Raw genomic sequence first — 27,489 nt, 5'->3', positions numbered from 1 at the left:
GCACTATCCCCTGGGAGAAAGGCTTTTCAAGAGCCTCATGTGAGTTTTTGCCTCCTTGGGTGCCTTTATTAACAAAACCCTAAAGAAAATCCATGGATTTCTATTTCCTCATCCATCTTGTTATGTGTTATCATCCTTCCCAAATTAACCATAGAATCGTTGTGTGAGGTGGTCCACAGGCTTTCACAATAAAATCAACTGCATATGGAAATGAATCTGAAAATTCCATTTATTAAAACAAATACATTGTCTATGGGGGATGAAAGTGTACACATCACATTCAGGTTTTTCTGCTGTAACATTTCTGCATTTCTCTCTTTGAAAGATATACTCCATAGATCTTATATAGGAAAAATGTGAACAGTTCTAGGGCTGGGAAAACATTAATGTATATGTATAATAATTCACCATTGCCAGGAGCAGCTAGAAGCAAATATTTATAAAAAAAAAAAAAGTACAAAAAATCCCATAAGACAGCCTGCTTGATTTCTCAAAATTCTTTTTGTGATTATAAGTATACAGAGAAATGGTTTAAAATTTTTCCTTGGTAAGCAATCTCTTTCAAATATTATGAGCAAAGTAAGCCTCAGTTCAAAGTACTTATTCACAAGCTCTGACTTAAATAGCACTTGGTTTAAAATTGAAAGAAAAAAAGAAGAAAGATTTAATACTGAGGATGATACAAGATTGGTTTTTTCCTTAATAGAGTTTGCATTCTAAGTAGAGGGCTATTATTAATGGTTAATGAATTTCATGGCAGATTTTCATTACTACCCAATATATTATATACATAAATTAGGGCCTTGACTAATTAAGCTAAGCTTTCCTATTAGTCACCCCTTAAGATAAAATTATGCTGGTGAAAATGATTGTTAAATTTCTAAAAGAATTAAAATTCATTAGAGGCATAAGTAATCAAAAGATTATTTCCTCCTTAAAAAGTAAAAATACCAATAAGTTAAAACTCATATAAAAACTCTGGGATTATAATGCCCTTTTGTAGGACATGAAATTATGAATGAGCCAAAGTTTTCTTAAACCTAATTTCAGAATACCTGTGTATTTTCTGCCTTCTTTCTTCAATAAACAAGATTATGTGCAGTTTGACACTTCCTTAACTTTTAATTAACAGAGCTGTATTCCTATGAGTTTTAATTCCATTTTAACTGCTCCAAAGATCTAGCTTTACATGAAAATATAGAGACTCCTTCTGAGAAAAATAAATGGTGTGGATTATAAAAAGTATCAGGGTATTACAATGATGCTTTAATCACCACCAAAGAGTGCTTTATTCACACTTGTTCTTATGTGAACACATATTCAATTCATATTTTGGCTTATTTTTAAAATATGGTTGGGTTTTAGTTGATTCCACAGTATTAGTAAGCCAATGGTACAATACTGTAGTTTAATATTCTGCCAGAGTTTTTCCCCCACTAAATCTTCACCAGAGTCCCACTGACTGTAACAAAATCCAAAAGTTTGAACAGAAGTATTTGGTAACAGGCGTGCATTCATGAATTTCACAATGTCACAATTCTCCCTGCCCCCCCAACATGAGTTTTAATTGAATTTATTTATTGTTTTATACTCATCCCCATACAGGAAGCTAAGCAAAGTGTTTATCAAGTTTCTTTCAAAATCTGTCCCTGGGCAGATTTTTCTTTTCTTTTTTTCCTTCCTTGCTCTCCTTTTTTTTTTTTTTTGATGGGAGGAAGAGAATGGAAAGAGAATAAAATTAATTCAGAAATCATCTTTTGGAATTTCCAAATAAAAAAAGAGTTGTAAGAGAGCCCTCATCTGCCTAGAAACAACACTGAAAAAAGTGAGAAAGACTTCCAAGTTTCCCATTACTGGTGGACGGGAGCCACAAAGAAAAAAATCACTTACAACACATCTCTTGGGAAGAGAAAGCTAGAGGGGCAAGGAAGTTGTAAACAAAGGCAGAGAGACTCTAACCAACAAAGCGGAGAACAAACACAAAGAAAAGACTCTATTGAGAATTTAGGTGAAAAACAAAGGCTATCTCAGCGGAAAAAAGAGCCAGAACTGTTTCCGGTGGAGCTGCTTGGGGTGGCATCTGACCCTTCCTCGCTGGCATGTGAACAGCTGGATTCTGAGAGTGGATTTGATTTGGAGTCAAGGGTTATTCCTCTTGATACTTGAACAAGTGAGGGCCATGTTTTTTCTTGTTAAGAAGAGCACAGAAAGCCTTCTTCACTCTAGAATTTTGGTGACTCAGGGAAAAAGGGAATTTGCTCTGACTTTGTGACCACAGCACTTCCCAACTCAAGGTGAATCCTTGCTTCTGTTGCTTGTTGGTAGGTGTGCTGCCCTGGATCCTGGATCAAATCAAAATGCTTTGGATTCTGGAAAATACGTTGAAGAAGCACTGACGCCTCTGTTAACTAGGAGGTATTTTAGGCATGGCTAAGGCTCTGAAGTCATCTCAGTTTTCAAGATACTGAGTCTTGTCCTCCCTAGCTTTATTTCTCTTTTATTCTTTTTCCGAACTTCATAGTAAAACAATAGAACTTCTGAATGGATGTAACATGGGGACATTTTCATGCAGTATTACTCAAAAACTGTCACAAATATATGAAAGCACCAGTCACAACACATGATTTACTTTTACTCGCAGAATCAAAGCTATCATGTACAAATGTTAGGAATAGTGATCAGAGAACACAGATAACCGGCATTTGTTGTTGTTATTACCATGAGGATAAACCACGGGGAAATCTCTCTAAACCTTTTGGGTGCTCATCCTTCGAGTTCAGTCTTACAGACAAATCCAGCCTATCTCTTCACTACTCTAATGGAGAGGGGTGGAGGGAAGGGTGGGGGAAAAGGGAAAAAGAAAAGAAACAAAGACGAAACATCAACGCCATTGAACCGAACCACGGCTACAGTGGGCGACTCAGCTTGTCAAAGGGTACTCTAAAGGCAATATTCATTCCAAGAAGGTCATACATATCTGAGCTCAGTACAGCTGTCTGTTTTAATTTTTATTTTTTTAAATATGAAGCAGAAACATAAGGTTTGGGGAGGGATAGCAGGAAAGAAATGATATCAATGTTATCTTTACATATTCCCCTCCTCTAGGCAGTTCTCCAGACATCAGATCTCTTAACTTGGGGTGTGGATCAGCTTTCATACTCATAAAGGGGACCAGTTCTTTAAACATGCATAAGCCTGGAGACTCCAGGATGGTTCTCCTCCCTCTCTTTAAATGCTGTGGACTAGAAAGGCGCCCACTTTGCTAAAAACTCTACATCAGTGTCCCTGGAGCCCCGAGGCTCCTCAGGTTCCTCCTGAAGACTTAAAGGATAGCACAGAAAAACTTCTTCTCCCTAAATGGGTTTTCTGAAGCCGGAACAGGTGTCAGGAGGGGATCTTCCTTGGCATGCGCTTCACAGTAGGCCATCAAATCTGCAGCTGCCTTGGACACCTGGAAAAGACGACAAAAACAACCAAAACTTTAGCTAAGGCGTCAACGAAGGCACTGATGCAGGCTCAGTGAGTCAAGGCTCAGACTTGGGTGTCCATGCTGCCTGGGTTCAAGTCAAACAAAATACTCATCCTCAAAAGCTACTGTTTCCTCATCTGTGAAGAAGGGAGTTGATGATCTTGACCTCATAGGGTTGCTACAAGCAGGTCTGGGGTTAGGGAGAGGTGAGTGAGGCACTGAAGGAGGCATTCATGGTCAGGGTCAAGCAAGCATCAACCTTGTGTTTGTCCAGGCATCTCCTTAAATTCTGTGTCCCGGGCAGGTTGCTTCCTTCCCTCATCCCAGTCCCAGCCCTGGCTGCAAGGGCTTATGAGGTGAACCACATATATCACTTAGTGCCTACAACACTATAAGCTTTTCACACAGGCTATCCATTATTATCACTCTGTAGTTGTGTCTCTCTGCTTCAGAAATTGAGCTAGGGATGCCTAAAGCCATGTTGATTTGTTTTTAACAAATATAAGAGGAGGTATTATATATGTACTCATGTAACTTTACATCTATGATAATATTATATGTAATTTATTACACATATTTTATGTGTTACTTCAACCAAGCATCACACGCTTTAAGGAATTCCCCTGGGAGGCTGGTCAGTGATCTCAGTGATGCTGTCATTTCTCGTAACATTTCTGTAGCTCCTTGTTGAATGTCTTCTGGGGTACCTTTCTTTGATGAGCTTTGACAGTGGCAAATTTTCACTACTGAAGGGGAATTGAATATGAGGAAATAAATTACAAGTCATTTGTAACTGCATCTTGGGCCTAGGTGGATGATGATCTACCCGGAGAATGCCATCTGGGGTCAAAACCATAAAGTCAAGAGTCAGTCTCTTACAAGACATAATACACTTACTCTAGAAATCAACACAAACATTTCCCCACATCAGTGTCCTACTACAACAGCAACTCAGAGTGACTACTGGAAGACAGTCCTCTCTAAGAGTGGGGAGACAGGATTATTTCTGAAAAGATCCATTGCCCCTCCTACATGTGGGTTATACAGACCCAACAAAGGCATCAGACTTGCTCAATGAGACATAAGCAGAAGTGAGTGATATGAGTCACTTTGGGGCAGAGACTTCAAGAACTAATGCATAGTTTGCCATCAAAGTCTTAAACACAACTGATTTTTGTATGTTGATTTTTTCATTCTGCTACTGAGTTCATTTATTAGTTCTAACAGGTTTTTTTTTTTCTTTTTTGAGGGGGTGACATTATTAGGATTTCTCTATATAAGATCATCATCTGCAAACAGAGACAATTTTCCTTTTTTGGTTTTGGTTTCAATACCTTTTATTTATTTTTTCCTTCCTGGTTATTCTGGCTAGGAACTCCAGTACTATGCTAAATACAGTCATGAAAGAGGGTAACCTTGTCTTGCTTCTGATCTTACAAGAAAAACTTTTAATCTTTTACCATTGAGTATGATGTCAATTGTGGGCTTGATATATATGGACTTTATTATGTTGAGGTGCATTCCTTCTATATTCAATTTATTGATAGTTATTAACAGGAAAGGATGTTGTATTTTGTTAAATTTTCTCTAATGAGACGCTCATGTGACTTTTACTTTTCATTCTATCAATGTGATGTAGCACATAATGTGCTGTTGAGTTTGGTTTGCTAATATTTTTGTTGAGAATTTTAGCATTCATATTCATCAGAGATATAAGCTTACAGTTTTCTTATAGTGTCCTTACATGGCTTTCGTATCAGGGTAATGCTGACCTTGTAAAATTAATTTGGAAGTGTTCTCTCCTCTTCAGTTTTTTGGAAGAGTTTTAGAAGAATTGGCATTAATTTTTTAAATGTTTGGTAGAATTCACCAGGAAAGTCGTCTAGTCTTGAGATTTTCTTTGGTGAGAATTTTCGATTACTGATTCAATCTCCTTACTGGTAATTGGTCTGTTCAGATTTTCTATTTCTTTTTCAATGATTCAGTCTTGGTAAGTTACATGTTTCTAGAAACTTATCCATGTCTTTTAGATTATCCAATTTGTTGCATTTAATGATTCATAGTAGAATCTTATGATCCTTTGTATTTCTGTGATATCAGTTATAATGTCTCTTTCATTTCCAGTTTTACTTATTTGAGTTTTCTTTCTTTTTTCCCTTAGTCTAGCCAAAGGTTTGTGAATTTTGTTAAATTTTCCAAAAAATAGCTCTTAGCTTTGCTGACTTTTGTCCTTCTGGTCTTTATTTCATTCATTTCTGCTTTGACCTTTGTTTTTGCTTCCTTTCACGAACTTTGTGCTTAAAATTGGTTAGTAGTTACTTGAGGTATAAAGTTAGGTTGTTTGACACCTTTAAAAATTTATCACTATAAACTTCCCTCTTAGAACTGGTTTTTGCTGCATCCCATATGTTTTCATATGTTGTGTTTCCTTTTTTTTTTTTTTAATTTGTTTCAGGGTACCTTTTAACTTTCCTTTTTATTTCTTCTTTGATCCATTGGCTGGTTGTTTACAAGTGTGTTTTTAAATTTCTGCATATTGGTGAACTTTCCAGCTTTGTTCCTGTTATTCATACAGTTGTGATTGGAAAAGATTCTTGGTATGATTTCAGCCTCCTTAAATTTGCCAAGACTTGTTTTATGATCTGTCATTTGACCTATCCAAGAGAATGTTCTGTGTGCACTTAAGAAGAATGTATATTCTGAAGCTGTTGGATGCAATGTCCTATATATGTTTTAGGCTCACTTGGTCTAAAGTAGAGTTCAACATTTCCTTATTGATTTTCTGTCTGGATGATCTTCCCATTGTTGAAAGTAAGGTAGTAAAGTTTCCAACTACGATTGTATTATCTGTTTCTCTGTTTAGTTCTGTTAATATGTGCTTAATGTATTTAGGCACTGTGATTTTGGATGCATATATATTTATAATTGTTGTATCCTTTTAGTAAATTGACCTATACCTCATTATATAACAAACTTCTTTGTCTTTGTTATAAGTTTTGGCTTAAATCCTCACTGTTTCATAGGCATTACATTGATTATTAAGGTATTTTTATTGTGTTTCTATTTTGTTACAGACATTAAGTTTTCTCTACTGATCTGTTATCCTCCTTTTATAGATTAAAAATTTAGGCTTAACACATTGCAGGAGTGGTTCAGTGTCATATAGCAAAGTATGCTGCAGAAAAAGAATTTGAACATTAATGTATAGCCGTTAAGCCACAGCCATCTATATACAAACAACTCAAACAGCCTTCTGCATACAAACTACTCAAATGCAGGGCTAGTTCCAAAGGTCAATTGAAATTCTTTGTGCATCTTTTTGAAATGCTATTATGACAGAATGAAAGGAAACAGCCTGTTCTTGTCTTAGCTCCTCTAAATGAAAGCAAAGAACAGACTTTTAGAATCTCAATTTCTTTTTTATTGTTTTGGTTTTTTAATTGTTTGAGTCATAGTCATTATTATGCAAGCAGCAGAGACTAGACAATAGTAATGTCTAAAACTTCCTTGTTAACAAGAGATACAGCAGTATCCCTACTCATTTGCAATGCTCACATACAAATGTGCAGCAGGAATTTTCAGTCTTTTTACGGTACAGAAAGCACTATCCAGGGCAAAATTTAACATATTATTGACAGAGGAATTTTTGCAGAAGCTAATGCCTGTGGCTGGTGATTTGTTATGTAAGGGCATACTGAAACATCTCTGGTCTATAACATTTGGATAACAAGAGAGGAATTAATATGTCTCTGGTTAATAATGTGTTAACAGCTTAGAGTTGCTCAGATCTTGTATTTGGAAACTTGATTCTGAACAATTTCATTCTGAAAATATATTATGTGTTCTATCATGTTTCCTCAACTAGATTGCAATCTCCTGTGGGTGACGGTCCAATACAATGTCAGAATCCTAGTGGTAATTAGAACAATGGCTAATATTTATCTGCCCTTGATACATGTTACTTTACACACAGTATTTATTTAATCCTTAAAATAACACTACAGGTCACAAGCTATTATTATTATCCTCATTTTTAATATGTGAAGCTGAGGTTTCATTAGGTAAGTGTTCGCCCTAGTTTACAGCTCGTGAGTACCAGAGTCTTGAGTCTTAGTGTTCTTGACTTGATTTTTAGGAATGCTCTTTCTTTCTAATCCTTAATATTATCCTTTATCCTTTACCTTTCAATGAGTTACGGCAATAGCCTGCCTGGCAAATCTTCTGGCTTTCTAACCATCCCTGCTAACATTTCTCATGAGATTCTTTCACATTTCACATTCTTAGGCCTAGTTCTTCCATGAAGATTTCCTCAATAACTTTAGGTAACCTCTCTCTTTTCTGTTCTGTTGATTGTTCCTACTAAAATATCTTAAATTTTAGAGATGATCAAGACGCAGAGTAGGTGGACCTGGAACTTATCTCCCACCACAGACACATCAAAAATACATCTACATGTGGCACTGAAAACTAACTGGAAACTAGCAAAGTCTCCTATACAACCAAGGCTGAAAGAAAGATCTACACAGGATTGGGTAGGAAGGGAAGAGAAGCAATCAGGTCAGGACCTGTGGCTCAGGCAGGGGACTCAGAAGAAAAGGGAGATTATAGGGGTAGAGATCCTCCCTGGGCAATAAATGGTTCAAGCCACATATTACAGGCACGAGTCCTGAGGTCTGGCCCAGTGAAGACCAGCTCCCTTGACTGACTGGATGACTGGGAGGACTAACATGAGGGCTGTGGGAAGCCCAGACTCTGTCTACTTGGGAGGAATGCACGTATGCACTCACTTTCTCCTGAAGCAGAGTGGAGAGGGCTGATTGAAATTGCACTGGTGGCTGGTTGGTTTCCCATGACTGCCCCAGAGCACCCCAGCTTGAGCTGAGTGAATGTTCCCGCCCTGCTTAATTCATGTCATAACTCTACGCTGGAGTGAGGACTGCATGACGTAGAGAACTCTGCTCTAAGACGCAGAGGGGGTTCTGACCAGAAGTGCTGTGTGAGCAGGGCGGGGGCAGCCATTACTGGCAGTGCATCAGAAGCAGCCTTGAACTGAGGCTGTACCACAGCAGCTTGTACCCTGACAGACGTTGAGAGCCCAAATGGGCTCCTCTTGCTCCAGCACTGCTCCCAAGGGTGCTGGTGCTGGGATAGGGGAGAGTTCACACTTCAAGGGAATAGAACCCGCTTGGACCCAACCCTTAGAGCGTCTGCTCCAGCAACTTGGGACCTGCCTGCACCCCCATTAGGGCAGTAGCAGCCACTGAGCAGGCAGGAAGCCCTGGCTTCCCTCTCACCCTGGTCTTATCCCTTTCACCTCCAACCCTACCCTCCTACCAAGGTGACAGCTGCCAGCACACCCTGAGGAAAGATGAGACTTGTGTTCGTGCCAAATCCAGCTCTCCTACCAAAGCCATTGAGTACATGCACACAGGGATGCTCCCATAAAAACATCTCAGCTTTGTCCCCTTATTGTCACCTCTTCTGCAAATGCCTTAGTCCAAGCCTCCAACTTATTTTCCACAATTACTGAAATAACCTCTTAACTAAAAATTTCCAAGGGATCTTTTATAGACTGAATGTTTGTGTCTCCTCCCCACCCCCCTAATTCATGTTGAAATCTAATTCCCAATGTGATGGTGTTTGGAGGTGGGGCCTTTGGTGGGTGATTAGGTCATGAGGGGCTTCCCTGGTAGCTCAGCTGGTAAAGAATCCACCTGCAATGCAGGAGACCCTGGTTCACTTTCAATTCCTGAGTTGGGAAGATCCCCTGGAGAAGGGATAGGCTACCCATTTCAATACTCTGGCCTAGAGAATTCCATGGACAGAGGAACCTGGCAGGCTACAGTCCATGGGGTTACAAAGGGTCGGACACAACTGAACGACTTTCATTTTCATTTTTAGGTCATGAGAGTAGAGCCCTCATGAATGGAATTAGTGCTCTTATAAAAAGAGACCCCAGAGAACTCCCTTGCCCCTTTACCCATGTGAGATCATAGAGAGAAGATGGTCTTCTATGAACCAGGAAACAGGCTCCTACTAGATGTCACATCTATGGTAACTTGATCTTGGACTTCTAGCCTCCAGAACTATGAGGAATAAATTTCTGTTGTTCATAAGCCACCTAGTTTATGGCATTCTTTTATAGTCGCTCAAATGGACTAAGACGGGCTTGATGAACTGAATTCAGGGTGTGGTCTGTGAAGTTCAAAGATAAAAAAAAAATGACATTGTTATTTTCACCAATCTCAAATGGAAATCTAACATTTCTTTCCATTATAGATGTAGACAATACAAGTAGCATTAACAGTTTCTATGATTTAGTCATCAATAAAAATCAGATATTTTCCATCATATTAGTTAGTATAGATATATCAACATTTTATGTTCTTTCATTTTGTAAGTACATACCCATTCTTATATAACCTAATCAGTTAACAAAGAAGTATCTATGTTTAACTGTATCACAAAAGTTTTCCTAAAAATATTCTGACGAACTATATTTTAGTATAATTCATTTCCTTTGTAATTTAAAAACATTATTCTGAGAAGGAGACCATATGCTTCAGCAGACAGCCAAACAAGCTTAGGGGCACAAAAAATTTTAAGAATCTCAGCTGTATATAACTTCTCTTTTACAACTGTGCCAGGAGTAGTATTCTCCATACTGCAGCTAGAAAAATAGTTTTAAATATAAATTGGCTCATATCACTCCCTATTTAAAACTTTCAAGAGCTTCTCATTGTAGTTTGTAGAAAGCCAAGACATCACAAAAACAGCCTGTGAGTCCTGCCTACTTTTGCCATCTCTCCAATTTCACGTTGTAGCGTTTTCCCCTCCCATACTGGTCTCCTCTAATTCTGTGAAAGCTCCAAGTTCTTTTCTGCCTCGAAGCTTCACACATACAAGTCCCTGGAACCATCTCACCAGGCTGGCTCCTCCTCTCTCTTCAGAAGTCAGTTGAAATATTGCCTCTTTGCAGAGTTTTGACTGATTATCTTATCCAATAATGATGAAGTCATCACTTTCCTCACCTATTCTGTCTCCTCACTCTTTTCCTTCATGGAAAAACACTTATCACAATTTATAATTACAACTCTTGCTTGTTTATTTGATGTTTGATATTTCCCTTCAGGCATTTGGCTCTTTGAATACAGGAATCATATCTATTTTATTCACCACTATGTCATCAGTGCCAGCACATAGGAAAGACTCAAATAATTGCTGAAAAAGTTCTCAAATATAATCTTAATCAACAAATACTCCATTCAAATAATATTTACTGAGTACCTAATATGCTAGTCACAATTCTGGAAGGTTGAAATAATTAGGGAACAAAATAAAAATTCCCGTCCTTGCAGAACTAATGTAGTATTCTAGACTTCCAATTTTGACTATGATGGAGGAACAGGGACTAATTAAACCCTCCTGCTTTAACTTAAAAACTGGAAAAAAAAAATGAACAAATGTTTTTTAAAACATTAGACAGTAGGCAGCAGAGGACAGTTATCCCTGAGAGAAGGGAGGCAAGATAAGCCCCATGTCCCAGCTTACTGCTTGAAAAGATTTCTAGGCCACAGCACAGGGAGGGGCTACCCAAACAGATTTCAGAAACCTCCTTGAGTTGATGAGGGAGTGACAGAGAAGAAAAACCTACACACACACACACACACACACACACACACACACACACACACACACAGAGTCACTGGAGAGAGAGAGAGAGAGAGAGAGAAAGAAAGAGAGCAAGCACGCACTCTGGAGGCCTCCAGAGGATTCCTTTAGAGTCTTTAGCTGAATACTGATCAGCACATATGTGGGAGAAAACTGCTTGAAACTATGAAATGAATTTCAGAAAGGATCAAGTGAAGTAGTCCCTGGTGATCACACAGAGCTGGAGTAGTTTGTGTCTCTGCTGGACAGAGTAGAAAGATCTCATACACATAGGGGATTGATGGGTCTTAGAAAGGGTATCCTCAGTAGTGGTGCCAAGTAGGCCTTGACTAACAGCTGAGGTGGACCCACCTATTAAAGTTTAAAAGAACAGATCAAAATGTTTCCGAGTTATTTAACTGGACCACAGAACAAAACATCCAAATATTTAAAGACTACAAAAACTTCCAGTATGCCACACACACAAAAAATTCACAAATTGTGGAATGTAATAAAAAAATCCAGGCATACAAATAAGTAGGAGAAAAACATATCCCATAATGAAGAAAAAATTAATACAAATTAATCCAAAAATGAGGAGAAAAAGATGCAGAATTGACATAAATGATAAAATACATAGATAAGGATGCTGTTAAAATAGATATTGTAAATACTGTCTACATGACCAAGGAAATAGAGATAAGGAAAACATGATTAAAAGAGACATCAGCTCAGCTCAGTTCAGTTCAGTTGCTCAGTTGTGTCCGACTCTTTGCGACCCCATGAATCGCAGCACGCCAGGCCTTCTTGTCCAACACCAACTCCCGGAGTTCACTCAAACTCATGTCCATCGAGTTGGTGATGCCATCCAGCCATCTCATCCTCTGTCGTCCCCTTCTCCTCCTGCCCCCAATCCCTCCCAGCATCAGAGTCTTTTCCAATGAGTCAGCTCTTCACATGAAGTGGTCAAAGTACTGGAGTTTCAGCTTTAGCATCACTCCTTCCAAAGAACACCCAGGACTGATCTCCTTCAGAATGGACTGGTTGGATCTCCTTGCAGTCCAAGGTACTCTCAAGAGTCTTCTCCAACACAGTTCAAAAGCATCAATTCTTCGGCGCTCAGCTTTCTTCACAGTCCAACTCTCACATCCATACATGACCACTGGAAAAACCATAGCCTTGACTAGACAGACCTTTGTTGGCAAAGTAATGTCTCTGCTTTTGAATATGCTATCTAGGTGGAAGATACTAAAAAGGCCTAAATCAAATTTTTAGAGATAAAAAGCACACTGGATGGAATTAGCACCAATTAGACACTGCCGAAGAAAAGATTAATAATGAACTTGAAGACAATAACAGGAACTCTCCAAAGTGAAGCACAGTGAGAAAACAGACTGAAAACAAACTGAGACCACTGAGCTAGGAGACAAGTTCAGGTAGCCTTATAATCATACAATTGGAGTCTATGGAGGAGAGGAGAAATATAGTGTGTGGAAGAAAGGAAAGAAAAAATAATTGAAGACATAATAACTGAAAATTTCCAAATTTGATAAAAACTATAAATCTACAGTTTCAAGTAACTCAATACCCAAATGAAGAACCATGAATCAAACTACACCAATGTACAGCATAATCAAATTGCTTATGTAGTACTTGAGTAGGAGGATGGAGAGAACAGAAAATAAAACATAATAAATAGCTATGGAGGATGTTAGATGACAGTCTGTTTTATAAGAAAATAAAAAGTACAGCAGGGTAAACTACCAAGAAAAAATATCTTTATATGGAGACACTTGGAAGACGCCATCTTAATCAAGTAATTAAAGTTCATACCACCAGTAAGTGACAATATGAAATCGTGTATCACTGACAGAAGGAAGCAGTGAGACGGATATCCCACCAGTTCTCTGATATTAATGTCAAATTTCTGTTACTTTAATTAAATCATAGAGAAACACCAGGCAAACCAAAATTGAGTGACACTCTATAAATCTATATAATCTTTGTAACTGTCCACGTCCTAAGAGTCTAAGGAACTGTGCCTGACAGGACAGCTAAATACAACCCATGATTTGGAACTGGGTGCTTTTGCTAAAAGGGACATCATTGGGATTATCTGAAATACTTCAGTGGGGTCTGAGGAGTAGAAGGTGGTGATGTATAAATGTTAATTGTACATAATGATCATATTATGAATATGTAAAACAATGTTTTTACTTATAGGAAATGTTAAAGTATCCAGAGGTAACAGGCACCTGTTGACAACTCTTCTCAAATGGTTCAGGGGAAAACAAAATTCTTTGCATTGTACTTCAAACTCTTCTGTACCTTTGAGGTTACTTCCAGAGTAAAAATATTTTTTCTAAAGAAAAGAGAAATTAGAAATACTGAGTATGAACAACTTTCTCAAGAAGTTAAGCTTCAAAGCAGAGCCAACAAATGAGGTAGTTGCTAGAGGAGGAAATGAGGGGTTCAAGAGAAGAAATTTAAATTTCATTTAAGATGTACAAATAACACTATATTTGAATGATGATGGAAATGATGAAATAAAGAATCAAAACTGGTGATTCAGAATGAGCAGCAAACTGCCAGAGCATGTCTCTGATAAGGGAGATGAGATCTACTGTGTAATGAAGGAATGTACTTTCGATAAGAGCAAGCATCTCCCTAGATTGACAGCTGCTGAAACCCAGCTACCCAGGCACTTCACCCAACTGGACTGGGGCTGAGAATCAGTGAGAAAGAGAAGGAGGGCTCTAGGCAGTCCCAATAAAAACCACCAGATTATAATCTTGGGCTCTGAAAAACAGGAATCTACTCTGGCAGACACATTTACAGCTCTGAGTAGTATAAGTTCTCAGTAAGAATAAAAACCAGACCTGAGAATTTAAACTGTAAGTAAGGGTTAAGTAAGCTCCATCTTCATTACATCCTGAATCCTGAAACACACCTTAAAATTAACGCTGCAAAATGCTTGCAACCCACTGATGGGTCATCACTGCCTGCGCCCATGGACATCTGCCTATGTGTTAAGGGTATCAATCATTCAATCACTCCTTCAGTTGTCTGGCCTGCACTACTGGAGCCATCCAGGATTTACAGTTTCAAATTGACTCCTAAAAGGACTTCAAAGATCACACTGGGATGGAGCCTTAGAATGAGAAGTTACCCTGAACATTGCCTGTCACAAGCCTGGCAAGACAGCTGAAGGCAAAAGAAACTGTAACACCTGTGGGAAGAGATCATAAAATTTTCATGCTAGAGAGACTGACCTGCATTTGTTTACAAAGATGGTTTTACTCAGGTCAAAAGCTGTTGGCTACAGTAAAGGCTTTATCATTCATTGAATTATCAATATGTAATTCAAGTAAGGGAAAATTGAAACATCTAGTTTGATCCTTAGTAAATGCAGAAGAAATGTCTGTATTCTTTCCTGTGTCTTGGAATTATACTGACAACACAACAGTCGGTATGCTGAGCAACATTAGGAATGCCAGAAATGGAAAGCAGCATACCACCATGACGTCCTGTATCACCAAGGGGCCCACATCACTGCTGGTGGTCAAAGGTGAGTCTAAAGGATCTCTCCATTATGACCGTGGAAAGCAGCCAGGATCAAACTTTGATTGTGATATTAGAGAAAGTAAAATTTATGAATAAATACCTAGCATTTTAAATTTGTAAAATAAAGTATAAATATTCTAAATAATCTTGCCCTCCCTGTCTGTCCAAGGTGATATTAGATTGATGATGCATGTCAATAGGATTTTTTTTAAAAAGGAAATAATAGAATTAATTTTCAAAACAGTCATCAAGAAAAGTACATGATATTTACTCAATTTAATTTATATTTTGAAGAAGGAAGAGCTTCCTCTGGCCTGAAAACTAGGTTATTCAGAAAAATTCATTTTCTAGGGATTTTGAATTATCAAGGTTTAGCAGTACTGCTTCTCTAGCTCCCATGTATAATGCACAAGGCTAAGAATACACTTGGTGCTTAACAAACAACTACTGAACTTTGAAAATTGTATCAACCCTCATAAAAATGAAGTTTTATGCTCAATTATTAATGTATGCCTGGATTCAATTTAAATTTTTTGTTCTACTTTCAGCAAATCAGATGAATTAAAATGGATATCTTTGAACACAGCCTTTTCCTCTATAAGTTCCAGACATATTATACCTATTTTGTTAACCCTGAAAATAGTCTCAGTTTGGCCTATATGTAAGGTTGAAACTTACTCTTCCTAATAAACTGAATGCAAGAATTTTAGGGAAGAGATGTTAAAACTTTTGATTCAAATGCTGGAGAAGTATTTAAAAAGTCCCAAACCTAGGATGTCTGTCCCCTCTCTAGAATGAAGCAGGATGTCTAACTGACTTGTGTCTCAGTACAACTTTACCTGAAGTTCAGTTCCAATGTATTATGAGTTGATTGTCAGAAAGATGATTTGATTACTAGAAACGTTTACATTTGGTTCAATAATTAAACAACTTTTTCAGTTATGAAAATCAGTCTTTTTTTTATGTTGAGCTGTTTTCAAAAAGAAAGGTATACTATAAATACTGGCTTCTTATATTCATATACTTGACATAAAACAATTTACCTATTTTAAAATGATCAATTCTGCCCTACTTTTTGGCATTTTACTGAACTTTCTTCTATATGATGAGTTTTCTTTGGCCAGTGACATCATGCTTGGAATTTCCCAAACCATAAATGTAATTGGAAATGTCATCCAAAATACAGTTCCTAATGTCTTGTTATATGACACATTTAGTACATGAACTTAAAGTGAAAGAAAGTGAAGTCGCTCAGTCGTGTCTGACACTTTGCGACCCCATGGACTGTAGCCCACCAGGCTCCTCTGTCCATGGGATTCTCCAGGCAAGAATACTGGAGTGGGTTGCCATTTCCCTCTCCAGGGGATCTTCCCGACCCAGGGATCAAACCCCGCTCTCCCGCACTGTAGGCAGACGCTTTACCCTCTGCGCCACCAGGGAAGCCCTGGTGAACGTAAAGCTATCCACTAAAAAAAAAAAAAGTGTTTTCTCATTGTCTGCCTATCTCATCACCAAGAAGTAGACAATAAGGTCTTTGACGTTGAGGACTGTGTAATTTATCTGATGAAGGAAAAATTATTTAATAAACTGACTAATAAGTAGGATCAGAATAGAAAAGATTCATGAACAAGTGGGGATTTAAGCTGACCTGTCAGAGAGGAGTCAGATTCAGATATTGTCCCAGTCCATTTGGGCTGCTCTAATAAAATGCCAAAACCAGGTGGATTGTAAACAACAGTTCTGGAGGCTGGAAAGTCTAAGATCAAGGTGCCGGCAGATTCAGTGTCTGTTGGGTCTTGATTCCTAGTTCATAGATGCCTATCTTCTTGTTGTAACCTCACAAAGTGGAAAGGGCAAGGGAGCTTGCTGAACCTCTATATGGGCACTAATTCCATTCCTGAGGGCTCTGTCTGCATGACCCCTAATCACTTCCCAAAGTCCCCATCTCCAAATACTGCCACATTTGGGTGTTAGGATTTTAATGTATGAATGTGGAAAGTAAAGTCGCTCAGTCATGTCCGACTCTTTGCGACCCCATGGACACCAGGCTCCTCCGTCCATGGGATTTTCTAGGCAAAAGTACTGGAGTGGATTGCCATTTCCTTCTCTAGGGAACTTCCCGACCCAGGGATCAAACCCAGGTCTCCCACATTGTAGACAGACGCTTTACTGTCTGTGCCACCAGGGAAGTCATGAATATGAATATGGGGAGGGACACAAGCATTTAGTCTACAATAAATAGGAAAAGAATAGAAAAGACCTGATGCTGGGAAAGAAAGAAGGTAGGAGGAAAAGGGGATGACAGAGGACAAGATGGTTGGATGGCATCACTGACTCAACAGACATGAGTTTGAGCAAGCTCCAGGAGATGGTGAAGGACAGGGAAGCCTGGCATGCTGCATTCCATGGGGTTGCAAAGAGTTGGGCATGACTGAGCAATTGAACAACAACAAATAGGAAAAGAATAAGAGGAAGAGTGCTCTCACTGAGGGATTCAGAATAACCAGAGAGACGGTAATCTGCACAGCACATTCTCTAGACAGTGAAGAATGCCAGTTGGAAAGGTCTATTGGAACCATTTGGGAGAAATGAGAAATAACCTTGGCATTTATATGTGAAGCCAATATAAGGAGCATCCAATTAGTTAAGAAGCAATCATTTCACCCATGCTCCTGGCCTTGGCTTTCTTTTGCACTTACATGTATATTATTCATGATGCCAACAACGCCATGCATTAAAGGGCTTCCTTTCAGCTTATGATGATTCTCACCCCTCCTTAACTACCCTTCCCATGCTTACGGGTGGGTGGGTTCCTAGGAGCCATGTTTGTGCAATGTGCTTTAATTCAAGCCTTAGTTGATTGAAGCTGCAGATGGCTCATCCTTGGTAGAACAAATGTACCACTCTAGAAAGTGAGACTAAAAGGGATGACATGAGTCTACCTCTTTCTTCATGGAGCTGAAAGTGCGATGTGTGATCCTGGGAGTTGTGGGCAGCCATTTTGTGTCCGCCACATGCAACAGGCAGCTGAGAAGTCTATTCCTCCCGGGAAAGGAAAGAGGCTGAGAGAAGCAGAGACATCCCAGAGCCCCCACAGTTCCTGCTGGCTTCTCAGTTCTGACTCCCCATGCTCACTCAGCTACATTTCTGCTCTCAGATTCTGAGACGCCTTGTATCTTTTATCATCAGTCCCTTCTTTCTGCTTAAGCCAGCTTGGGTTAGGTTTCTATCATTAGAAACCCAGAGTCCTAATATAGTGACGAATAAATAGAGTCACTGAAGTCTTACTGTCCTTTGCTTTCACACGTGCTCTCTTGACTTGTGCTCTCAGGACAAGCTTTCTTTCACCAGCCTTTGCTCAACAGCAGCATATCTTGTTGTTTCATACATCTGAGTGTCACAGTCTCCAAAACCTCTCTCTGCCCCTTTCCCCAGCCCATCCCAGCTTTCTTTGGCTTCTCTTTCCTTTCTGTCCTTGAATGAAATGCTAACAAAGAAACACAGAGAGGCTGGGAGTATAATTTATATATGCCTGAGGCTTATGAACAGATAATGGGTTCATTAGCCCAAATCTCCCAGGATCTGTGATACAAAGGGATAGGAAACAAGAAGGCTTAAAAAGGAATATGCTCTTCAGACCCTCCCATAGTAAGACTACTCTAGGCAGCCAAGGATATTCTGGAGGCCACAGAAGGGATAAGGCCACTCCTTGAGGAAGGGACCCTGGACACCCCCAGTGTCAGCTGTGCCCCCTTTTCCTTGCTCCCTATTGCCTCAGCTACACTAGGCTCTGCCAGAGGGACATCAAGCCACCGCAGCCTTTATAGCTTGAAGAGGCCACTGCTCTGATTCGAAAAATCACAAACCTGGGATCTTCAGAGAGAAGCTCCTTCTTGCTGACAGGATCATGCATGGCAAGTAGGTGGAGAAACCTGAACGCTCAAAACCCTGAAAGGGACTCCGAAAGGCAGATAAACCAGTCTTAAACCAGTGGCAGTTTTATTCCAAGAGCTAAACTAAAAATAACCTGACACTTCACCATAGCATGCCTGCCTGGCTCTGATGTGCAGAACAAATGCTGAAATATAGGCTGCCGCTGTTATTTCCAACAATTTTGGGTCCAATGATGTCAAGAGGAATTGAGAGTTTTGAAAGTTACAATCAGCTAGGAAGGCAATCACTCACTGTTCAGTTTATTAGGCCAATGCTTTATGTCTCAAAGAGATACTGCTTTATTTGGTCTCTTCGCAAGTAGTATATCAAGGTAATCAGGGTGAGGTATCGGCTTCATTCTGATGATACTTGGTAATTATGCTTTTTGGATGTCTTACTTGTATCAGTAATAGGTCATGTTCATTTATTTTGGTAACCATTTATTAGACTAGGAGATCCTTGAGAGCAAGAATCATTTCTTTATCTTTATCCAGCTCTGTATCTCTAAGACCTAACAAGGTCTGGCAATTCAGAAAGCTCTCACTAAAATATGTACTGGATATAGGAATAAATAACAGAAAAATAGCCAAAGTCCACTCTTATGATAAAGGTCTGGGAAAGCATCTTAAAGGATATAATGATTGAGTCTTCAAGGAGTCATGGGAGTTGGGAAAGCAGAAATGTAAAGAGGAGGAGACTGAATGTTCCCGTCATTTGAAATTCCCATCAAGGGAATTAAGAATGGTTCAATATGGCATGGGGGTGAGGGGAAGGGACTGAAGCTGAAAAGAGGGGCAGGGGCCAGAAGGACCTTACACACACTCTGCTGGAGAGTTTTTGAATTTCAAGTTCCAGGTGATAGGAGTCATGAAAAGATATAGGAGAGGAACCTAATGAGCTTTTCTTGCAGCAAGTCTTTGCTTTGTGGTCTTTGGCAGCCACATGGACGGTAAGTGATGGTGGGGATGGACTAGGGTTGAGAAGGGATTGCAGAGGTCAGCTAAGTGCACTGTGCAGTCAGTAATTCAGGTGAGAGGTGATGATGGTCTGACCTACAGCTGAAAAGGTCTGTTTCTGCTTCCTCCCACTGTCAGCTTCTCATACCACCTACACCATTACATCCTGCTTCAGGACTTGGGCCTGGGGATGCTGAGTTGTACCAGAAAATGCCAACCATATCGGGGCTTGGCAAACACTCTCATCTTCACTGGGCCACCCCAAAAGGCAAAGTGGCATTTTCCAGAGGCCCACACACAGAACATCTCCCAGCAGGGAGAAAAAAAAAACTGAATGACTCTTTTTGGTGCCACAATCTTTGCGTGACCTCACTCCTCCCAGCAGGTACTATGCCCACTTGCCACATGGTACTTTTTTAAGAAAGGAAATAAAAAAGAACAGGTAAAGGGGAAAATACAGAAGAGGAAGGTAGTGAAGGTGCAAAATAGATGTTAAGGACCCTTTATCACATTATAAATAAAGAAGAATTAAAGCAATTGCAAGAAAGAAGCTGTTTACATTTTGTGGCTCATTACCAGGATTCAAATTGTATAAAGGAAATTAAGGATAGATGGGAAAATGTCTAAGGTTATTTGCTCGGCTTACCTACAGAGGAAAATAAGCTCTCCCTTCAGACTCTAGCACAGACCTGATGGGAGTTATAAGGAGCAAACCTCTTCCCACGGAACCATGGTTCTCTACTTTAGCTATATATTAAAACTAACTGATAACGTAAATAAAAAATTACTGTTGTCTGAATCATAGATTCTAATTTAACTGGTCTACACTGTGGTCTTAGAAATGGTTCTTTTTATAGAATTCCCTGGGTGATTTGAATGTACAGGTGGGCTGAGAATCACTCCTCTAGACCAGGGTTCAGCAAAGTTTTTCTCTAAAAGGCCAGAGAGCAAAAGTTTTAGGCTTTCTGAGCTAAGTGTTGCAACTATTGCAACTATTCTACTCTGCTGTTATAGCATCAAAGAAGCCACAGACAAGATGTAAATGAGTGTATGGGGCTGTGTGCTAATAAAGCTTTATTGACAAAAACAGACAGTGGGCTGGATTTGGCTCATAAGCCATAATTTATTGACCCTTGCTCTAGAAGCACATTCCAAAGGAGGGCTGGATTGTTCAGGTTCCTAAGGCAGGTATGGACAAATTTTCCAGTTTAAAAAAGGTATTTGGAAAAATGTTCTAATTTTAATAAAATGAAATACACTGCTGAGTTCTATGTCATAAAATGCTCAGGTCTTCTGAGGAAGTGAAGCTTTGATAGTTGACAAAAATTTACTACCTGCGGTAGCTATCTATGTGAGTTAATTTACATTGAAAATCTGCCAACAAAAGGTTTCTATTAAAAGTCCTGGCTCAATATGTTAGATCCAACTTAAGGCAAAGCTATCAGGTTAGATCTGGGGAGTGAGAGAAAGAAATAAGTAGATTACTAACTTCCATGAAACCTTTATGCTGTTTGACTTCTCAGGGAGACCATGTGTGGTTTTTGTGTTCTGAAGAAAAAAATCTAAGAGTATAAAAGAGAAAAAAAGTAAAAATAAAAATGGTGGATAGAAGGGCTAGACCTGAAGATAGACACTAAAAATTAGAACATACATCAGGATAGAAAAAATTAAACCCGAGTGAGAAGGATTTCTTTACGAGGTCAGAGAAGTGAACTGGTCGATTGCTATGTTTTGCGGCTTCTCCAAATCCTTTGGCTAGAATTCAGCCATGAGCCTATGCTCTGCTTTGAAGTTTACTCAGCGAACTAGCTTTAATTTATACTATCATTTTATTCTGGAAAATTCCAGAGAGGGCAAAGGCACATTAGAAAATGAACTTTTGCCTAACTATTACGTTTCTCTCCCACCATCTCTGGTTTCATTACTCTCCATAGAAGAGTAGTCAAATGGACACCTGGCTATAAGTCATACTTCTGACAAGGCCAGCTGAGCCTGTGGGTGACGCCATCCTCACCTTTATCCTATCGATGTTGGCTTCCATCTTCAGCTGTTCTACCAGTTTCCTGGCTTGTGCTATGCTGGCGGTGTTGTTGCTGGCCATTGGAATGCTGGGTGGGTTTCAGATACACTAGGAAAGAAAACAAGGAGGAAAAATACATCAGAGAAATCACCAGCTGCCAAATGTGTGGGTTCACCGTAACTGGGAGATCCCACAAGAACGACTGCAGTCAGGCCAGGCTTCTGCAGCCGTCTACATCCCCAGTCCAGCACTGTGTCTGAGGGGCAGGGAGACCAGAGAGGTGAGGATCGCTTTTCCTCCTCTCTATCTCTCCCCCTTCCATTCTTTCCTCAGGGGGCATCATTAAATCAGCTAAGACAAACTGCCACAGGAAGAAAGCAAGTTATCAAATTTATCTTAATTTATGAAATTTATTATAGAAGGGGACGACAGAGGATGAGATGGTTGGATGGCATCACTGACTCAATGGACATGAGTTTGAGCAAGCTCCGGGAGTTGGTGATGGACAGGGAAGCCTGGTGTGATGCAGTCCATGGGGTTGCGAAGAGTCTGACACAACTGAGCGACTGAACTGAACTGAATTTATGAAATAAGTTTATGAAATAAATTCAAAATGGTAAGGGTGACCGTATGCATAATTACTGTTGTTATTTATTGGGTACTGCTATTGTTAGATATTGCTTTAGAGAGTGGAGTTCTATGCCTATGTAGATGGTGAGATGGGTTCTTTGTCTCTGGCTCTGCCAGACCTCTCTCCTTCCTTGCCCCCCACCCCCTTCAAATCCTATCCCAATCTCATTTCTCTTCTAATTATTTTCGGACCCCTCCCATCTCACTTTATTCTTGCCTCAGAAAGTATCCTATTTCATTTTCAGTGCCCACTTCCCCCATGTTGTGATCAGGTCTTCCTCCACGTCAAGGTGCCATATGCTATTTCTGGACTGTCTGTGTAAATGTGCCCTTTAGGTCACTGAAGCAATGTCTGAGAGCTGCAATTTAACTAGAGTGCATGACCCCATAAATGAGAAGCATTAAACACTGCTTTAGTCAACACCAATTGAATCTTGTTCGGAAGATATTATATTAAAAACCACGACTTCCACTAGCTTTGGAGAATATTTTTATCTAGGGATAAAGTAGGCTCAAGCTACAATTTCAAAATGGAAAGAAGACACATAGAAAACCTATAGAAAGAAAAATAACCCATAATAAATTCAGTACATAGGTTTTTACATATTCACAAAAATCAGGAAACAATTTTTATTTAATTACCAAAAAAGCAAAAGTCTACGAATTATTTTCTTTGGTTTTTATTTCTTGATATCTAGTTCTTCAAGACAACAGAAATAATTAGACAGAACTCTCTGTGGACAAAGAGGTCCCTGCATAGAGAATGTTATTTTATAAAGAATACTGCAAATGCCAACCCAACAGCGCACAGTATAAATTGATAGTTAACTGTTTCAGGGGCTTCCCTAGTGGCCCAGATGGTAAAGAGCTGCCTGCAATGCAGGAGGCCTGGGTTTGATCCCTGGGTCAGGAAGATCCCCTAGTGAAGGGAATGGCAACCCACTCCAGTATTCTTGCCTGGAGAATTCCATGGACAGAGGAGCCTGGTGGGCTACAGTCCATGGGGTCCCAAAGAGCTGAACATGACTGAGTGACTAACACTTTTAATTGTTCTCTCAATTTATTTTCAAAGGGCTTTGAGACAATAAAATGGGAAGGAAGGCTGAAAGAATTTTGAGGCCAGGAAGATCTCTGAACTCTAGGTTCAAATGCTTGAAGATCAAGGGAGAGATATTGCATATAAAAACAAACAAACAAAAGGGAGGCCTTAACCACAACAATGATTTAATCAGCATGGTTAGGGATGGAATCATTTAAATATAATTTAACCCACAGGTAAATTATACGCCCCAAATCAAACAAACATCTTACAGCCTCGTAAAACTTCACAGGGCCAAGCAAAAGAAAGTGAAAGTTACTCTGTTGTGTCCAAGTCTTTGTGATCCCATGGACTATACAGTTCATGGAATTCTCCAGGCCAGAACTGGAGTGGGTAGCCTTTCCCTTCTCCAGGGAATCTTCCCAACCCAGGGATCGAACCCACTTATCCAGTAGCATAGTGTAACTCTTCCATTCATCCAAAGATGGAAGGAGCCACAATCTATAGGATCATGGAAACTGCTCGATGGGAAGTTAATATTTCCTCCAAATTAGAATTTATCACACTAGGATACAGACTATCACAGAATTTCCAAATCCTCATTGGACCTGAGGGAGCTATGAGAGACTGGTCAGCTATGATGCTGGATTTCAATCTAAACCAGATCACACAGTAACTTGTGGCAGAGACCACAAGTCTCTGGAAGTCTCTGGTATTGGAAGAGCTTGCTTCCAATACCACTTTTCCTTGTCTTCATCAGTGGTAACAATTTTTTTTTTTCTATTTAACAAAGACCACAAGAACCCCGAATTTTAGTTGAGTACATTTTGCTGAAAAATAAACTCCCAGGTTCCCTTGCAGCTTGATATAGTTATCTGACTATGTTATGGCGACTGAGACATAAGCAGGAGTGTCCTTGAAGGAAAGGGATGTGCTCTTTGCCTCCCCTTCCTCTTGCTGCTGGCCTAGAAGGTAGTCATGTTCAGCACAGGGTTCCACCTTGAACATATGGCCTAACACTCCAGGATGAGCAGTAAGGGATGGTCCTTACTGATACTGTAGAGCTACTATGTCAGCTGTGAACTGGCTGCCGTCTACGTGAACAGAAATAAGCACCTATCTTGTTTACACCTATTATTAAGGGTTTCTCTGCTGTTAGCTGACAGATCTGCCATTAACTGATTAAATGATCCATTTTCATTTGAGTATCCAGGAAAAGTCTATGTCCTAATGCCTGTTTATGTTCCCTGGAAAAGGCATAGCTGTCCTTAGGAGGCTGAGAGGGAAAGCGTGTGAGTTTTCTATTGCTGCTGTAACATATTACTGTAAATTTAGTATTACTAGCTTAAAGAATATAAATTTATTATCTTACAGTTAGGGAGGGTAGAAGTCTGAAATAGGTCCCACTAACCTAAAATCAAGATATTGGCAGATATTCCTTCTGGAGGTCTAAGGGAAAATGTTTCCTTTCCTTTTCTAGCTTCTAAAGATTGCTGACACTCCTTGACTCTTAGCATTTTTCTTCATTTTCAAAACCAACAAAAGTGAGTTGACTCCTTTTGATTCTTTATCACCCTGAGCTCTTCTGTAGTCACCTCCCTTTTTGACTCTCCTCGGCCTCCTTCCACTTTTAAGAACCACTGTAACCACACTGGGTCTACTCTGATAATACAGGATAATCTCCTTATCGTTAGGTCAGCTGATTAGCAACCTTAATTCCATTTGAACCTCAAATCCCCTTTGACATGTAACACAACAATCTGCAGGTTCCAGGTACAGGGACACAGACATTTTGGGGGGCCTTTATTCTATCTACCATGGAAGGAGACCTCTGTGCAAGGAGAGTTGGAAAGTGGGAAGGTGGAGTGTTGAGATAGGAAAAGAAGAGGGATGAGACAGGACACAAGTCTAGAAATGCAGGGGAAAGAATACATAAAACCTAAATGGTCTTGCCTGGAGAATCCCAGGCACGGGGTAGCCTGGTGGGCTGCTGTCTATGGGGTCGCACAGAGTCGGACACGACTGAAGCGACTTAGCAGCAGTAGCAGCAGCAAATGGTCTTGAAACCATTTACCTCAGACTGGGACTTGAACCCGTGTGCCAGGATTTGAACCTAGCCAAAACCTAGTTTGGGACTCAAACCCACATGGCCAGAACTCAAATCCAGCTAAAACCCTGCTTGGGACCTGAACTCATGATCTTTTAATTAGAACACACTTACCTGATGTCTGAACTTACTGAGGCTCAGGTTCTTTATGTTTCAGAGCAGAAGGAATTCAGTGAGAGGCAAAGTGACAGGCAAGAAGCAGATTTACTCATAATATAGGATGCTTGTAAGAGATGCCAAGGGGCAGGCAAGGGAGCTCTGCCCAGAGGACTGAGTGGGTTACAGTTTATAACGAAAAAGGGTCGTTCCCCCTTTTTCAAGTAGACATAGATGCAGACATAAGGCATACATCACTAGCTCCTCCTTCATATTAGGCAGGAAAGTGCCTGACCCTATGAGGTCAGGGGCTTCCCAGGGGGTGCCAATGGTAAAGAACCTACCTGCCAATGCAGGCAGGAGACATAAGAGATGCAGGTTCCATCCCCGGGTCAGGAAGATCCCCCTGGATGAGGGCACGCCAACCCACTTCAGTATTCTTGTCTGGAGAATCCCATGGACAGAGGAACCAGACAGGCTACAGTTCTTCTGCTGCTAAGTCGCTTCAGTCATGTCTGCTTCAGTACATAGGGTTGCAAAGAATCACACGACTGAAGCAACTGAGCACGCATGCACTATGAGGTCTAGAATTATGGTATGCAGGAAGGGTGGTAACATTTTTCTTCCATCTAATGGCCTGGGGCATATATTGTGGTTTTGCTCATGGTTTTATAAAAGCAAGTCTGCTTCATTGAACAATGTTCCAATAGGTTTTTCAAGCGATCATTAACTTACAGTGGCCTCCTAAGGTTTCCTAGGTTTCCTCCTCTATCTATAGTCTCCTACCAGGACTTCTACAACTACCTGTATAACTATGCTTTCTATCCCTATCAATCAGTTAAGGAAAAAAGGAGACAAAGGGTTTGGTTTGTGCTTCTAGTTTTAGAAAGATCCTGTATATTTTTGTTTTACCATACGACACCCCCAAAATCTAGGGCCACTTTTAGAATCACTTAGTGTATTTTCTTCTTTTTCACCTTCAGCTGCTTTCCCACAAAAGCAATGAAGAAATCCCCCTTGCAAAAACTGAAAGAACTATAGAGTCCTAGACCAGTGTTCCAAAGAAGTATGTAATATTGAGATTTATAAGAAATATATTTGGTCTTTGATCTGTTCTTGGCTCAGAGCTCCTAAAACCCTTGTAATCTCCTACGGTAATAGGAGTAAAGGTCTTTTGTTATGTTAATGAGGTGACTTTTGGAAAGCTCTTAAGCAACCTGGGGATGGCAGTGGGGGGGTGAGGGGGGGGGAGGCTGTTTGCTAGGAGAACCAACCATGTAATTAGAGGGTTGGAACCTTCAGTATCTACCCCCTCCCCTCCAACTTCCTGGAAGGGAGAAAGGTTGGAGGTTGAATCAATAGCCAGTGGCCAATGATTTAATTAATTGTGACTATATAAAGGAGTCTCCATAAAGACTCAAAAGGACACGGTGTGGAGAGCTTCCTGGTTGATGAATTCCTGACGATCCTGGAAGAGCGGTCTACCTAGAAAGGGTACTGGAGCTCTGCACGTTGTCCCCACATCTCGCCCTTTCATCTGGCTGTTTCTGAGTTACATTCTTTTATAATCAACTGGTAACCTAGTATATAAAATGTTTCTCTGAGTTCTGTAATAGTAAATTAATCAAATCCAAGTACTTTATATTTTCAAATATTTTGTTAAAGATTTTTGCATCAATCTTCATGAGATTATTGCTCTCTTCAGCTTTTCTTTTCTTTCTCTTTATTCCTTCTTTATTTCTCCCTCTCTCTCTCCTTTTTTATCCTTCTACCTCTCCTTAGCTTTGGTGTCAGGATAATACTGTTGCTGCTGCTAAGTCACTTTAGTCTTGTCCGACTCTGTGCGACCCCATAGATGGCAGCCTACCAGGCTCCCTCATCCCTAGGATTTTCCAGGCAAGAACACTAGAGTGGGTTGCCATTTCCTTCTCCAATGCATGAAAGTGAAAAGTGAAAGTGAAGTCGCTCAGTCATGTCTGACTCCTAGCGACCCCATGGACTGCAGCCTACCAGGCTCCTCCGCCC

The 27,489-nt window shown here is 40.0% G+C and overlaps 1 protein-coding gene across 6 annotated transcripts in view; it reads right to left on the bottom strand.

Moving 5' to 3' along the window:
- Positions 1 to 211: 211 nt before the first annotated feature.
- Positions 212 to 27,489, bottom strand: part of GNG2 (G protein subunit gamma 2) — a 129,700-nt gene continuing 102,422 nt past the window's right edge. For all 6 annotated transcript variants that reach the window (XM_069596176.1, XM_069596172.1, XM_069596173.1 and 3 more), the window contains 2 exons: positions 21,587 to 21,700; positions 212 to 3,451 (listed from right to left, as the gene is read on the bottom strand). In XM_069596176.1, coding sequence (XP_069452277.1) covers positions 3,323 to 3,451; positions 21,587 to 21,673 — 216 coding nt within the window. In that variant the 5' untranslated portion in view covers positions 21,674 to 21,700 and the 3' untranslated portion in view covers positions 212 to 3,322. The remainder of the gene's footprint in view (positions 3,452 to 21,586; positions 21,701 to 27,489) is intronic.

This window comes from Ovis canadensis, chromosome 7 (assembly GCF_042477335.2).
Source record: "Ovis canadensis isolate MfBH-ARS-UI-01 breed Bighorn chromosome 7, ARS-UI_OviCan_v2, whole genome shotgun sequence".
Lineage (NCBI taxonomy): Eukaryota > Metazoa > Chordata > Mammalia > Artiodactyla > Bovidae > Ovis > Ovis canadensis.
The sequence above is the reverse complement of the archived record's forward strand: the minus strand, read 5'-3'. Positions and strand labels throughout refer to the sequence as shown.